The sequence below is a fragment of the Sus scrofa genome, chromosome 2 (assembly GCF_054392235.1).
Source record: "Sus scrofa isolate SSC_HxYL_T2T_F1_AM1 chromosome 2, Sscrofa_HxYL_maternal_Yorkshire_Landrace_v2.0, whole genome shotgun sequence".
Lineage (NCBI taxonomy): Eukaryota > Metazoa > Chordata > Mammalia > Artiodactyla > Suidae > Sus > Sus scrofa.
Genome location: NC_139384.1, coordinates 119,074,288 through 119,089,905, shown reverse-complemented (window position 1 = coordinate 119,089,905; position 15,618 = coordinate 119,074,288). Strand labels below are relative to the sequence as shown.

The 15,618-nt window shown below is 35.6% G+C and overlaps 1 protein-coding gene across 13 annotated transcripts in view; it reads left to right on the top strand.

Annotated features, from left to right (window-relative positions):
• Window positions 1-14,030, top strand: part of GIN1 (gypsy retrotransposon integrase 1) — a 35,683-nt gene extending 21,653 nt beyond the window's left edge. For 5 of the 13 annotated variants that reach the window (XM_085014190.1, XM_021084588.2, XM_013987576.3 and 2 more), the window contains 4 exons: window positions 172-363; window positions 463-639; window positions 1,374-1,659; window positions 13,108-14,030. In XM_085014190.1, coding sequence (XP_084870316.1) covers window positions 172-363; window positions 463-639; window positions 1,374-1,659; window positions 13,108-13,382 — 930 coding nt within the window. In that variant the 3' untranslated portion in view covers window positions 13,383-14,030. Of the gene's footprint in view, window positions 1-171; window positions 364-462; window positions 640-1,373; window positions 2,061-2,959; window positions 4,024-6,654; window positions 6,947-13,107 lie in introns of those variants that run through there. The other 8 variants (XM_085014192.1, XM_021084587.2, XM_085014193.1 and 5 more) reach the window with 5 other exon arrangements.
• The last annotated feature ends 1,588 nt before the right edge of the window (window positions 14,031-15,618 follow it).

Here is a 15,618-nt window from a genome sequence, read left to right as displayed (position 1 = left end):
TATAAAGCATCAGCACATAGTTGGGACTCCATAAATGGTAATTACTCTTTTAAACAAAATATGTATGTTTTTTATGTAGAATGTTATAGTCAAGGAAATTCCAGTTTTTTTCAATACCTTTCGATCAAGGGAAAAATAAAATATAAAGTCAGCTTTGTTTTTATTTTTTAGATCAATCTTGAACTGTGTGAATTGTTTGGCACAAAGCAAATTGTAATTTCTCAAGCCTCCCAAACTGTTAATCCAACTGAAAGTACACCTAGCACAATCAAAACATTTCTTTCCAAACACTGTGCTGACCACCCAGACAACTGGGATGATCATCTATCAGCTGTTTCATTTGCCTTCAATGTTATTCACTTGGTATGTGCCTTTTTATATATAATTCTATATTTTGGAGTTATGACTATTTCTTGGCTATGTGAAGTTTTATTACAAATTTTTGTTTATTTTCCTTAATAGGAGCCTTCTAAAAATACACCATATTTTCAAATGTTTAATCGAAATCCTTACATGCCTGAGACTTCAGATATTCTTCATGAGATGGATGGTGATAGTACAAGTATGTTTGCCAAAATTCTAGGTGCAGTTAAAGAAGCTGATAAAATAATGGCGAATAAGACAACTTCAGCAGGCCAGGTGATTCTATTTAATAGAAAAAAATTCTAACCTAAAAATCTATATAAAGTGATTTTTTTTTAATGTCACCCTATACACACACACAGATATACCCTTAAACCAAATTTTTTTCTATTGAATTCTGTTCATCTTGATTAAACTGTGTTTATTAGCTGTGAAATTCTGAGAGACATTAATAGGAAAAGCATGTGTTTTGGAATCAAAGTAGAGCTGAATTCAAATCCCTGGTCTAGCTTCCCATTTGTTTGACATGGGCATATTAGTTTAACTTATATTAATTTATTTTCTTCATAAAATTGGGGTAATACTGACTTTGAAATATTGCTTTAAAATTAAATGGGGAGTTCCTATCATGGCTTAATGGTTTACGAACCCGACTAGTAACCATGGGGTTGTGGGTTCGATACCTGGTCTCGCTCAGTGGGTTAAGGATCCGGCATTGCCGTGGGCTGTGGTGTAGGTCACAGACGAGCATGGGATCCTGTGTTGCTGTGGCTGTGGGGTAGGCCGGCGGCTACAGCTCTGATTTGACCCCTAGCCTGGGAACCTCCATATACTGCCAGTGTGGCCCTAAAAAAGACAAAAAAAAAAAAAAAAAAGAATTAAATGGGATACGTGCTTACCTTTCAGTAAATCTCAATAAATAATATTTTTGTTATAATGTTATCTGTATTTACCTTCAAGAAAATGATAAGCTATTTCATCCCTTTGTTTTTTTTTTCTTACACTGGCAGATGGAGAACAACAGTTTTGATGAACTAAATAAAAGCAAAATCATTGTTAAAAAGAAACCAAAGCAATTAAATCCATTTCATCTAAAAGTAGGTCATGAAGTTTTAAGACAACGGAAAAACTGGTGGAAGGATGGTCGTTTCCAGTCTGAATGGGTTGGTCCTTGTGTTATAGACTATATTACAGAAAATGGATGTGCTGTTCTGAGAGACAACACTGGGACTAGACTTAAAAGACCTATCAAAATGTCCCATCTCAAGCCCTATGTAAGAGAATCCAGTGAACAAGGTCAGTATCTGTCACTTCTCTACATTTTAATTTCTTCCAATGAGGAGAAAAGTTAAAAATAGAATTCCCCCCACTCCCCCACCTTGGTTAGGTTTTTCTTTTTGCCTTCTGATTTTTATAAAATTTCACACAGTTTTAGATCCCAGGTAGTTTTTGGTTTTTGTTTGTTTTTTAATCATGTGTCTTCTGGAACTGTCAGGCTTATAAGAGACTTTATATTGATCTATGGATCTCTAGTGTACTCTTTTTTTTTTTTTTTGTCTTTTTAGGGCCACCTCTGCAGCATATGGGAGGTTCCCAGGCTAGGGGTCCAATCGGAGCTATAGCCGGCGGCCTACACCACAGCCACAGCAATGCCAAATCCAAGCCACATCTTTGGCCTACACCACAGCTCATAGCATGCCAGATCCTTAACCCACTGAGTGAGGCCAGGGATCAAACCCGCATCCTCATGGATGCTGGTTGGGTTCATTAACCACTGAGCCATGACAGGAAAGTCAGGAACATTTTTAAATGTGACTAATTTTTAATGCTGCATCATAGCCACATTATCATGGGTGCAAGGGAGAGTGAGAGTAAGAGGTACTCAGAATGCTATAAAATGCTATAAGGAGGGTGATGGCACCCTATACAAGGTGATACTTATCCCCAAAATATGCTTCTGAATAGTCAAGATACCCTGATCTTCTCTAACCTTTTCTTTCATATACTAGAGCTAAATGACATGTTTTTCAGATTAAATTTCCTGAGACTTATTTTGTGCTACTGATACCTGTTCCTTAGAGTTTCTGAGGTAGCTAATTGATAGGAAGTGAATTGGTAGCTTAGCCAGTTCATTTTGTTTTTTCTGTACAGAAAAATTAAGCATCAATATTTATTGAATCTGAGTAATTAATGAGTAACAATTAATGGGAAGATACAATTCAGTACATTTTTAAACAATATAAACAACTGAGTTATTTAATAGGCTCAAGTAAAGAATAATTATAAAAACAATGATAACAGATAACCTTCTTTCTTAGGATATGAAGCCCTTTGAGCTGTTTCATAAAGCTCCGCTCTGTTTCCAGTCTGGGTCAAAACTCTTACGTTAAAAGCTCTTAATACCTTTCTTTTTGCTTATGACAGAACCAGTTGCTCTAGTTGTAACTTACCTTGGACAGTTCCATTTCAGAAAGCTCATTGTACCCTAAGGAGACCTAACATTTTTCTACTGATGAATATTTCAGAATTCATTAAATAGAACGTTTTCTGCTTTTTTTTTTTTTTTTTTTTTTTTTTTTTAAGGCCACACCTGCAGCATAGAGGTTCCCAGGCTATGGGTCCAATTGGAGCCACAGCTGCTGGCCTATGCCACAGCAACACGGGATTCAAACCATGACTACAGCCTACACCACAGACTACAACCTACACCACAGCTCATGGCAACACCAGATCCTTAGCCCACTGAGTGAGGCTAGGGATCGAACCTGCAACCTCATGATTCTTAGTCAGATTAGTTTCCGCTGCACCACAACAGGAACTCCTAGAACAATTTCTAAATGGAGGCAGTAGAGTTTTTGTCTCATGCTTGAATTCTCTGCAGCTATTTCTTCCAGTAACATGAAGGAAATTTCAGTATTAGTACTAGTGCACATGTAAAGAACCTGAAATTGTTTTTTTTTTGTTAGTCAAAGGAAGTACTGATCTAGCTATCCTGAAAACTGGTTCTTGTTTACTATTTGATCTTTTTTTGTTTGTTTCCCTTATTTGTAGAAATTAAAAACAAATGTAATTTCTATTTTTCCCATATCACATTTTTTTCTGAAAATCTTCACCTTAAAAGCTAATTTTAAAGAGACTTTGCACTAAATTTAAAGCAAACAAAATGTCTTTTAATAGTCATCCCATTCTTTTGACATAAATTTAAACAAAATATACCCAAAAGAACTATGAATTTCTCTGTCGGCACTGCTGCTCTTACCAGTCTTAAGATTTTACAGCTCTATTAAAGCTCACTGTCCAAAGCAGATATGCTTCTGTTGCCAACCTCTTATCATCCTTATCTAGAACATAATGTAGAAGGAGCACATTCAGTACTGGGCCAACAATATTTCTCATTGCTATTTTAAGCAGACCTATTTGTCTTTTTGTCTAGTTCAATTTCAGGTACCTTTTCAGGACTAATTTTAACAACAAATTTCATGACATGAAATTTGCCATGTCTCTTGGTAATCATAATGTTTCCTTTTGAAAGGAAAAATGTTATTGACCCATTATTCTACTGGATGTAGATTTTGAAATATATTTGCTTTGTTTTGCGTGGGAAATAATTGTGATAAATTCATGTCTGCCTCCAGTAAAAGTTTTGGTCTGATTGCACTTCACAGTTTGTAAAATGTTTTTCATTCTTCTATAAGTTTCCTGTTGCTGCCGTAACAATTTACCACAAATTTAGTGGCTTAAAACAATACAAGTTTTTTATCTTATAGTTCTGTACTTAGAAGTCCCAACATAGGTCTCACTGGGCTAAAATCAAGGCATTGGCAGGGCTGTGTTTCTTTCTGGAGGCTCTAGAAAGTGTGTTTCCATACCTTTTCCACTTTCTAGAGGTTGCTCACATTGCTCAAATTGTGGCCTTCTTCCTCTGTCTTAAAAGCCAGCAATGAGGGTACAGTTCTTCTCACATCACCTCACTCCAATCTCTTCTTCCTTCCTCTTCTGCATTTAAGGACACTTATCCTTGGGCCCATCCTGATAATCCAGGATAACTTCCCTGTTTTAAGGTTGGTTTGTTAGCAACCTTAATTCCATCACTACCCTAGTTCTCCTTTGCTGTATAAAGTGATATATTCACAAGTTTCAGGAATGGCTATCTTTAGGGACCCATTATTCTGCCTAGCACAATTGTGATCTGCACTCACAAAATAAAAGAAAGCTTAATCCCTATATTATTAAGCCCATGAACTTGATTTTATTATTAATACATAGTCATCTGTTGGTATCCACAGGGGATCAGTTCTATGATCCCTCTGAATACCAAAATCCACTCATGCTCAGGTCCCTTATATAAATGGCATAGTATAGGTCCCCCAACCCCTTTCCCACGACTTCTGCCCCTACATCCACAGATACAAACCCTGGGATATGGAAGGCCAACAGTTGTTTTTGCAAACTGCTTCCCTGGGCCTCTTAATTATGTAATCTCAAATTGAGAGTCATTCAGTTCTTCTGTGCTGGTATTATCTATGACGGTTATGTAGTATCAAATTATAGTTATGTTATTTTATCATGACAAAATGTATACTACTGTGGCAACATACTGTAAGAGTTTTAGGATATCAGGCAGTGTATAGGATTACTCAGGTCACCTCACTTCAGAATAAGAAAATTAATTATTCTGAAACTTTGTATTTTTCTACTTGAAGAGATAAATTAATTCAAATAACTCAGACTTTTCCGAGGCTTTGATTTTAAGTTAATTTTCTTCTCAGGGAAATTTTAAAATTTATTTGTTAATCTCAGTTTTTGAGGGAAAGTATGTCAAAACTGCTAATAATACCTTCCTGAAATGGCTTGAAAATAACTCTGCTTCTAAGAAACTAAAGACTTATTCCGTCTGGTCAAAACTGAAATACTTTCCTCAAACATGTCATAATAGTAACTAAATCAATAGAATAAGAAAATAAATTAAGTAAATTCTATCATATAATGCAAGTGAATAGAATAGTCTTTTACTATGGTTTTGTTTCCCTCTCTCTCTCTATCTTGGGGGCAAAAACTTAAATGGTTTTTTCCTGGATCCCTAACTCAATTATTTTAGATCAGTACTGTCCAATGGATATATAATGCAAAAACTATGTAACATATAATTTTAAGTTTTCTAGTAGCCATGTTAAAATAAGTATAAATAGGTGAAAAGACTTTTAATAGTATATTTTATAGTAATTCAGAATATTTAAAATAGAATTATTTCAACATGTATGTAAGGCTTCAAAAGTCTCTTTCTGGTAAATCTTTGATTTGATAATCTTTTCTGAAGTTAAAGAGCATGTCTATTGGCTTCACTAGATTTAGATCGTAGTAGGAGTTGAAACACATTTGACCTTTACAAATGAAAGAGGTTTTGTTTGTTTTCTACACAAACAAGGCCTGAAAGCTATAGGGTAGTTTTCCGTTGCACATAAAGTGATTTGTATAGAATTTGCTGAGAATAATCCTTATTCTCTACAGTATTATTACATTAACTTACTTTAAAGTTTATCACTTATTTATAAGAAAAAGTGCCACCAAACCAGCTTTACAACAAATGCTAAGGGAATTTGTCTAGGTGGAAAAGGAAAACCACAGTTGGAAAAAAGAAAATTGCAAATGAGAAGGCCTATCTGTATAGGCAAACATATAGTAAAGGTAGGAAATCATCCATAGATAGGACATCAAAACCAGCAATCATGAGAACAGGAGAGTATGATTGCAGGATACTGGAAAGACATTTGAAATTAAGAGGCCAGCAACTTAAAACAGTCCTGTGTTTAGATAGATACAGATTGCTATATCAAAACTTCATGGTAACCAAAAACCAAAAATCTGCGGTATATATACACACAAACAAGAAAAAGCAACCCAAACACAATATTAAAGATAGTCATCAAACTGTAAGAGAAGAGAACAAAGAGGAAGGGAAGAAAAATGACCAACAAAAACAAAACCAAACCACTTAACAAAATGCCAAAAAGAACATATATATCAATAAATACCTTAAAAGCAAATGGATTAAATGCTCCAACCAAAAGACATAGACTGGCTGAATGGATACAAAAACAAGACCTGTATATGTGCTGTCTACAAGAGACCCACTTCAGCTCTAAAGACATACAAACTGAAAGATAATGGAGAAAACTATTCCAGGCATGGGAATCAAAAGAAAGCAAAAGTGGGAGTTCCCACTGTAGCACAGTGGACACAAATCCAACTAGTATTCATGAGGATGTGGGTTCATTCCCTGGCCTCACTCAGTGGGTCAGGGATCCAGCATTGCCATGAGCTGTGATGTAGGTCATGGATGTGGCTCGGATTCTGCATTGTAGTGGCATAGGCTAGTAGCTGTAGCTCCAAATTGACGCCTAGCCTAGGAATTTACATGTGCCGCAGGTGCGGCCCTAAAAAAAGCAAAAAAAAAAACAAAAAAAAAAAAGAAAGAAAAGAAAGAAAGCAAGCAGGGGTAGCAATACTCACATCAGACAAAATACATTTTAAAATGAAGGTTCCAAGAGACAACACTATGTAATGATCAAAGAATCAATCCAAAGAGAAGATATAAAAATAGTAAATATACGTGCACACAACATAGCAGCACCTCAACATGTAAGGCAACTGCTTATAGCCATAAAAGGAGAACTCAACAATAACACAATAGTGGAGTACTTTAAAACCCACTTACAGCAATGGAGAGATCATACGGGCAGAAAATACATAAGGAAACAGGTCTTAAATGATATATTGGACCAGATGGACATAATTGCTATTTATAGAACATTCCATTTGAAAGCAGAATACATGTTCTCAAGCACACATGGAACATTCTCCAGGATAGAGCATATGCTGGGCCACAAATCAAGCCTTGGTAAATTTAAGAAAATTGAAACCATATCAAGCATCTTTTCTGACCACAACACTTTAGGAATCAACTACAAGAAAAAAGACTGCAAAAAAAAAAAAAAAAAAAATTTACCACAACCGCATAGAGACTAAACATTATGCTACTAAACAAGCAATGCATCACTGAAGAAATCCAAGAGGAAATGAAAAAATACCTGAAAACAAATACATCATGATCCTAGACCTATGGGATGGAGCAAAAGCAGTTCTAACAGGAAAGGTTATAGCAATACAAGCTTACCTCAGAAAACAGGAAAAACCTCAAATAAATAACCTAACCTTACACCTAAAGCAGCTAGAGAAAGAAGAACAAATAAAACCCAGAGTTAGTAGAAGGAAAGAAATCTTAAAGACCAGAGAAGAAATAAATAGAGATGAAAAATAGATCAATGAAACTAAAAGCTGGTTTTTTAAAAAGATCTACAAAATTGATAAACCTTTAGCAAGACTCATCAAGAAAAAAAGGAAGAGAGCCCAAATCAATAAATTTAGAAATGAAAAAGGAGAGGTTACAGTGGATATCACAGAAATACATAGGATCACAAGAGACTACTACAGGCAACTATATGGCAATAAAATGGACAACTTAGAAGAAATGGACAAATTCTTAGTCAATCTTCCAAGACTGACTAAGGAGGAAATAGAAAAGATGAACAGACCAATCACAAGTGCTTAAATTGAAACTCTGATTAAAAACGTCCTGCAGGAGTTTCCACTGTGGCACAATGGGATCGGCAGCATCTCTGGAGCACTGGGACTGAGTTTCAGTTCCTGGCCCAGCACAGTGGGTTAAGGATCTGGTGTTGCCACAGCTGTGGTGCAGGTCACAGCTGAAACTTAGATGTGATTCCTGACCTGCGAACTGCATATGCCACAGAGTGGCCAAAAAGAAAAGAAAAGAAAAAAAAAAACTTCCAACAAACAAAAGTCCAGGACCAAATGGCTTCATAGATGATTCTATCAAATGTTTAGACAAGATTTAACATCCTTCTGAAACTATTCCAAAACAATTGCAGAGGAAGGAATGCTTCCAAACTCATTCTATGAGGCCACATCACCTTGATATCAAAACCAAAGATACCACCAAAAAAAAATAATAATTTTATATATAGAGAGACCAATATCACTGATGAATATAGATGCAAAAATCCTCAACAAAATACTAGCAAACCAAATCCAAAAATACATTAAAAGGATCATATACCATAATGAAAAAATCCTTCCCAGGGAGGAAGGATTTTTCAGTATCCACTAATCAATCAGCATGATACAACACATTAACAAATTGAAGAATAAAAACCATATGGTCATCTCAGTGGATGTGTAGAAAGCTTTTGAGAAAATCAAACACTCATTTCTGATTTAAAAAAACCCTCTAGAAAATGGGCATAGTGGGAACCTACCTCAACATAATGAAGGGCATATATGACAAACCCTCAGCTAATATCATTCTCAATAGTGAAAAACAAAGCATTTCTACTAAGATCAGGAACAGGACAAATGTGTCTACTCTCACCACTTTTATTCAGCATAGCTTTGGAAGTCCTAGCCATAGCAATCAGAGAAGAAAAATCAAAGAAATCCAAGTTGGAAAAGAATTAATAGTAGCTCTGTTTGCAGATGACATGATACTGTACATAAATAAAGATGCTACCAGAAAACTACTAGAGATGATCAATGAATTTACAGTATACAAAATTAATATACAGAAATCTCTCTCATTTTTATACATCAGCAAAAGATCAGAAAGAGAAATTGAGGAAGCAATCCCGTTCACCATCGCATCAAAAAGAAAAAATTCCCAGGAATAAACCTCCCTAAGGAGACAAAAGACCTGTACTCTGAAAACTATAAGATGCTGTTGAAAGAAATTGAAGATGACACAGATGGAAAGATATGCCATATTCTTGGATTAGAAGAATCAATACTGTCAAAATGAATGTACTAACCAAGGCAACCTACAGATTCAGTGCAATCCCTTTCAAATTACAAATGGCATTTTTTGCAGAACTAGAACCAAAAATTTTTAAATGTATGGATACGCAAAAGACCCCAAATAGCCAAAGCAAGCAGCTGGAGGAATCAGGCGCCCTGACTTCAGACTCTACTACAAAGCTGCAATTATCAAAACAATATAGTGCTGGCATAAAAACAAATATAGATCAATGGAAGAGGATAGAAAGCCAGAAATAAACCTAGGCATCTATGGTCAACTAATATTCAACAAAGGAGGCAAGAATATAAAATGGGAAGAAGACAGTCTTTTCAGCAGGTGGTGCTGGGAAAACTGAACAGCCACATGTAAAGTATGAAATTAGAAAACTCTAACACCATACGCAAAAAAGAACTCAAAATGGATTGAAGATTTAAATGTAAGACTAGACACTTTAAAACTCTTAGAGAAAAATATAGGCAGAACACTCTTTGACATAAGCCACAGCAGTATCTTTTGGGATCCACTTCCTAGAGTAACAAAAGTAAAAACAAAAATAAACAAATGGGACCTAATTAAACTTAAAGGCTTTTGCACAGCAAAGAAGAACCATAAATAAAATGATAACCCACAGAAAGGGAGAAAATATTTGCAAATGAAGTGGCTGTCAATGTATTAATCTTCAAAATATATAACTACTGCAGATCAATGTCAAAAAGCAACCCAATCAAAAAATGGGCACAAGATCTAGGTAGACATTTCTCCAAAAAAAAAGACTTAACAGGTGGCAAAAAAACTTGAAAAGATGTTCAACATCACTAATTATGAGAGAAATGCAAATCAAAATTACAGTAAGGTATCACCTCACACTAGCCAGAATGATCCATGATCAAAAAGTTTACAAAGAATAAATGCTGGAGAAGGTAGGGAAAAATAGAACCCTCCTACGCTGTTGATGGGAATATAAATTGGTACAACTACTCTGGAGACTAGTATGAAAGTTCTTCAGAAAACTATAAAGTAGAACTACCATATGATCCAGCAATACCACTCCTTGGCTTATATTCAGAGAAAACTGTAATTTGAAAAGATACATGCATCCCAATGTTCATTGCAGCATTATTTTCAATAATGAAGACATAGAAGCAACCTAAATATTCAACAAAGCAACAGATAAAGAATATGTGGTGCATGGCATTGTGGGATGGAAATCCTATAAAACTAGATTGTGATCACTGTACAACTATAAATGTAATAAATTCATTGAGTAATTTTTTAAAAATTTGGTGCATATATTCATTGGCGTATTAGCCATAAAAAACAGTGAAATTATGCCATTTGCAGCAACATGGATAGACCTGGAGATTATTACATTAAGTGAAGTTAGTCACACAGAGAAAGACAACATTATATGACATCACTTACATGTAGAGTCCACAAAAAAAGATACAAATGAATTTCTTTACAAAACAAAGAGTCGCAGACTTCAAAAACAAACTTATGCTTACCAATGGGGACAAGCAGGGTGGAAGGGGGATGGGACAGATTGGGGATTTGGGATTGGCCTATGCACACTGCTGTATATGGAATGGATGGTCATAGGGGACCTGTGGTATAGTATGGCACAGGGAAATCTACCCAATATTCTGTGATAAATTATATGAGAAGAGAATCTGAAAAAGAATGGATATGTGTTTAACTTAATGACTTTGTCGTGTACCAGAAATTATCGCAACATTGTAAATCAACTATACTTCTGTAAAACTTTAAGAAATAAAAAAATAAATAAAAAGTGTGTGTGTGTATACTGATTATATATTACTTACATATTAAAGTCTATTTGTTTCTAGGTCTGTTATAACTAGGAGTTGCTTATGCTCAAGGTCTTTGAATGCATTTCCAAGAAATCGAAGTGATAATTTCTAAGAGCTTTACATCTATCCATATTTTACCAGCTAATACATGTTTATAGGACATTTTTTAAAAGCCACCCTGAATTATTCATAATTTCCATCATAAATGTGTCTTAACAGCATTTTCAATCAAATTACAACTTTTCCATCAGTCGAAATAGGTGGAGTTAAACTTGGAAAACCTCTTAAAACTAAAATACCAAGTACACTTTGCCTAATGAAGGAGAAAATGGACAAAACTAAATGTCCATATAAACCCAAGTCTGATTATGCCATCTATTGGGAGAGAGCATAGCTTTCTAAATTTAAAGTTCTTAAATGTATAACTTCCAGGAGTTCCCGTTGTGGCGCAGTGGTTAACGAGTCCAACTAGGAACCATGAGGTTGCGGGTTCAGTCCCTGCCCTTGCTCAGTGGGTTAAGGATCCGGCGTTGCTGTGAGCTGTGGTGGAGGTCGCAGATGCGGCTCGGGTCCCGCGTTGCTGTGGCTCTGGCCTAGGCCGTAGGCTGGTGGCTGCAGCTCCGATTCAACCCCTAGCCTGGGAACCTCCATATGCCGCGGGAGCGGCCCAAGAAATAGCAAAAAAAAAAAAAAAAAAAAAAAAAATTTATAACTTCCAGGATTGGAATAGGTTCATCTAGCTTTTTAGATATTAGTATAAGGATGAGTAGGGTGGCGTCATGTCCCAGGATATGTTAACAAATTATCTGCTCTAGAAACATTCACTGATCTCTAATCTAATTAGTTAATGTTCATTTTGAGCTATTAAAACTTTTAAGAGAATCTGTTAATGTTTTGGGAGAAAATCCAGAAAGAGAAAACAGGGGTCTAGGAAGTTAATCAGCTGTGGTGGAATAGTTCCTTGTTGTAATGAATTAAAACATTAGGTAGGAAGGAATTCTTTTACATACATTAACCTTTATTTATAAAGGTGCTGCTGCTTTGCTATCATGTTAAATTTGTTCAAAATAGAATAAAATGCTTGACTTTCCTTGTCAATATTTCAGTATGAATTTTAGTTTAGCTACACCTACAAGTTTGTGAGCATTTTGGTATTAAATTAGACTTAAGTAAGCTAAATTTTTAGTCTAACTCATTATATCCTACCTACTTTCACATTCCTGTCACATAAGTCTAATTCTAGGATCTTTTTTTTTTTGTCTTTTTGCCTCTTTTAGGGCTGCTCTTGCAGCATATGGAGATTCCCATGCAAGGGGTCTAATCGGAGCTGTAGCCACCAGCCTACACCAGAGCCACAGCAGCAAGGGATCCAAGCTGCATCTGCAACCTACACCACAGCTCACGGCAACGCTGTGGTCATGAACTTTTAACCCACTGTGCAAGGCCAGGGATCGAATCCACAACCTCCTGGTTCCTGGTCGGATTCGTTAACCATTGCACCACAACGGGAACTCCAGAAACTTTATCTTTATAACTTCATAAAGCAATTTATGTAGCAATTTATGTAACTTCATGTAGCAATTTGTTATTACTGTCCTAATATGGATTTAATAAAGATTAGAGAATTTTCTAAAGTTGTAAAGGATTTAACAATTATATTTGTTAAAACATCTTTCAAGACCCCATTCACTCATAAAGGCTTTGCAAAAAATATATTAAGGCTATTAACATAGAAAGTATAGTTTTATAACATTTGTTTTTAATCTGTCCTGTGATTCTCAGTCCCTTCTACCTCCTTCACTCACACCTATCAAAGACAAGAGCTTTGCTCTTGTAAAATCTTTGGTCTCTCCTAAACTACTTAATGTATCAAAACGTCAAGTTTAGGTATTTTATTTATTCTTTGGTCTCTATATTTATGTGGGATATAAGAGAATCCACCAGAAATTAATCTTGATAGTTAATTTCTGTTACTTATGAATTTGTTCCTTATTGGCATTATTTAATTTTAAAATTACAGTTGATTGTAATTATAAAAGGCAAACTTATGTTTCTTTTTTTCAGACAGTCTTTATCTCTTACAAGGTTCAGTCGTGGCAGATCATGACTACATTGGATTGCCTGAAATTCCAGTTGGAGCATACCAAGCAAATATTCTGGTAGAAGATGCAACTATTGGAATAGTCGATAATGAATTACTGACATCAAGCAAAGATCGTGAACTTTTAGAATATAGAAATGCCAAAATCTCTCCATTGATAGAAGATCATAGTACCCTTGAAAAGCAGACTTTTAGTCTGTTGGACTCTTCAAACCAAGTCCTTGAGTACTTGAGTTAGTAAACACCAAAATTCACTTCAAGTGTTTATTTAGAAAATGTATCTCCTTGAATCTTGCTGTCTTTTCCATTCTGTCTTGTAGTGACTAAATCTGGAAGATTTATTTTATAACTATTTATCTAAAACTGTGCCGCATTTGAATCAGTACAAATATATATATATATATTTGCATATATATTATGCAAATATGTTATATTTGCAAAGTATATTTGCATATATAATATGCAAATATATATATGGCAAAGTAAACATATAATATATAGAATTCATTTTTTTCTTCTAAAAGAGAACAGGCAAAGCATGCCTGCTTCTTAGGAAGTAAACTACTTTCCAGCTCAAAATTTGTCTACTTATTGGTACCACACTTTCAGTTTTAAATTTTGTGGTTTTTACTGGAATATTCCCCTCTTGTAAAAAAATAAGTTTGAACTACTTAGAATGGCTTTAATAACTATTTATTAAATGTGTTAAGTAAAACCTCTTTCTCTGTCATTGGAACTTATGTAAATATTGTAGAAAAAAATTGAGTTGTTTAATTATACTGATAATTTCACATTGTTAGGTTCGGGATTAGGATCTGAAACGATGTATTGATTTGAAAACATTTGTGCATTTTCATAGTATATATTAAAGTCAAAAATTATAAAATAATTGTAATTATAAAATTGTATATATAATTTTTTTTTTTTTTGTCTTTTCTAGGGCGGCACCGGCTGCATATGGAGGTTCCCAGGCTAAGGGTCTAATCAGAGCTGTAGCCTCTGGCCTATGCCACAGCCACAGCAACACGGAATCTGAGCTGCGTCTGCAACCCACACCACAGGTCATGGCAGTGCTGGATCCTTAACCCACTGAGCAAGGCCAGGGATCAAACCTGCAACCGCATCGTTCCTAATCAGATTCATTTCAGCCATGCCACCAACAGGAACCCCAAGGATTTTTAAAGTATAATTTCTATGATAGTTATAACTTTGCTCAACAAATATTTTGTTATAAACCACATTAAAGAACACTATAGGAAAAATAAAAGCTGTGTGTACTTTATCTGATCACATAAGCTATGTACAACAGAAGTTACAAGTTAGATCCTAAATTCCAAAAGAGAAGTGCAAATAATATACTTAGGGAGGCCAAAAAAAAAAGATTATTTCTGGGTAAGAAACTTAGGTTTATGATTATGGAAGAAGGATTGTTTGAGCGTGATCCTGAAAAATGAATAGGATTTGGTGAGAAGGTACAGAAGAATTAGAGGAAAAGAAATGCACAGAGGAGTTCTCGCAGTGCCTCAGCTGTAACAAACCCTACTAGTATCCATGAGGACACAGGTTCAATCCCTCACCTCACCCGGTGGGTTAAGGATCCAGCGTTGCCATGAGTTGCAGTGTAGATCACAGATGTGGCTTGGATCCTGTGTTGCTGTAGCTGTGTCTCAGGCTAGCAGCTGCAGCTTCGATTCGACCCCTAGCCTGGGAACTTTGATAGGCCGTGCGTGTGGCCCTAAAAAGCTTTAAAAAAAAAAAAAAAAAGAAAGAAATGCACAGAGACAGAAAGTACTATTAGGATTTACGGAAAGGCAGTGCTTTTTGTTGTCTAAATTGCCTCCAGTATAAGGTGAAGTAATAAGGTATGGGGAGATAAAGCTAAAGGGGAAGTAGGAAACCTTGTGGAAGGCTTCGAACACTGCTATGGGTTGAATTGTGTCTCCCTATCCAGATTCCATGTTGAAGTCCTAAACCCCTAGGAACTTACTGGGACCTTAGAATGTTACCTTATTTGGAAATAAGATCATTGCAGATATTAAGATGAGGTCATATTGGAATAGAATGGGGCCTAATCCAGTGTGACTGATATCCTTACACAAAGGGAAAATTTGGTCAGAGTCAGGGAGAATGCCACGTGAAGATAAGGCGAGATTGGACCAATTCATTTACAAACCAAGGAATACCAGCCATTACCAGAAAACTATGAGAAACTAAAGGAGAGGCACAGAGCAGACTCTTCCTCCCAGCCCACAGAAGTTACAAACCCTGTCAACACTTCCATTTTAGATTTGTAGCCTCCAGAACTGTGAGACAGTTACCTTTTGCATAAGCTACCAGGATTGTGGCTTTGTTACAGTAGCCCTGGCAAAGTAATAAAAATACCTAGTTAAAAAACTTTAATTTTCTGAGAGCCATTAAAGGTCTTTGTATAGAGATGTATCATGATCCAGACTACGTTTTAGGAAGTTTAATCT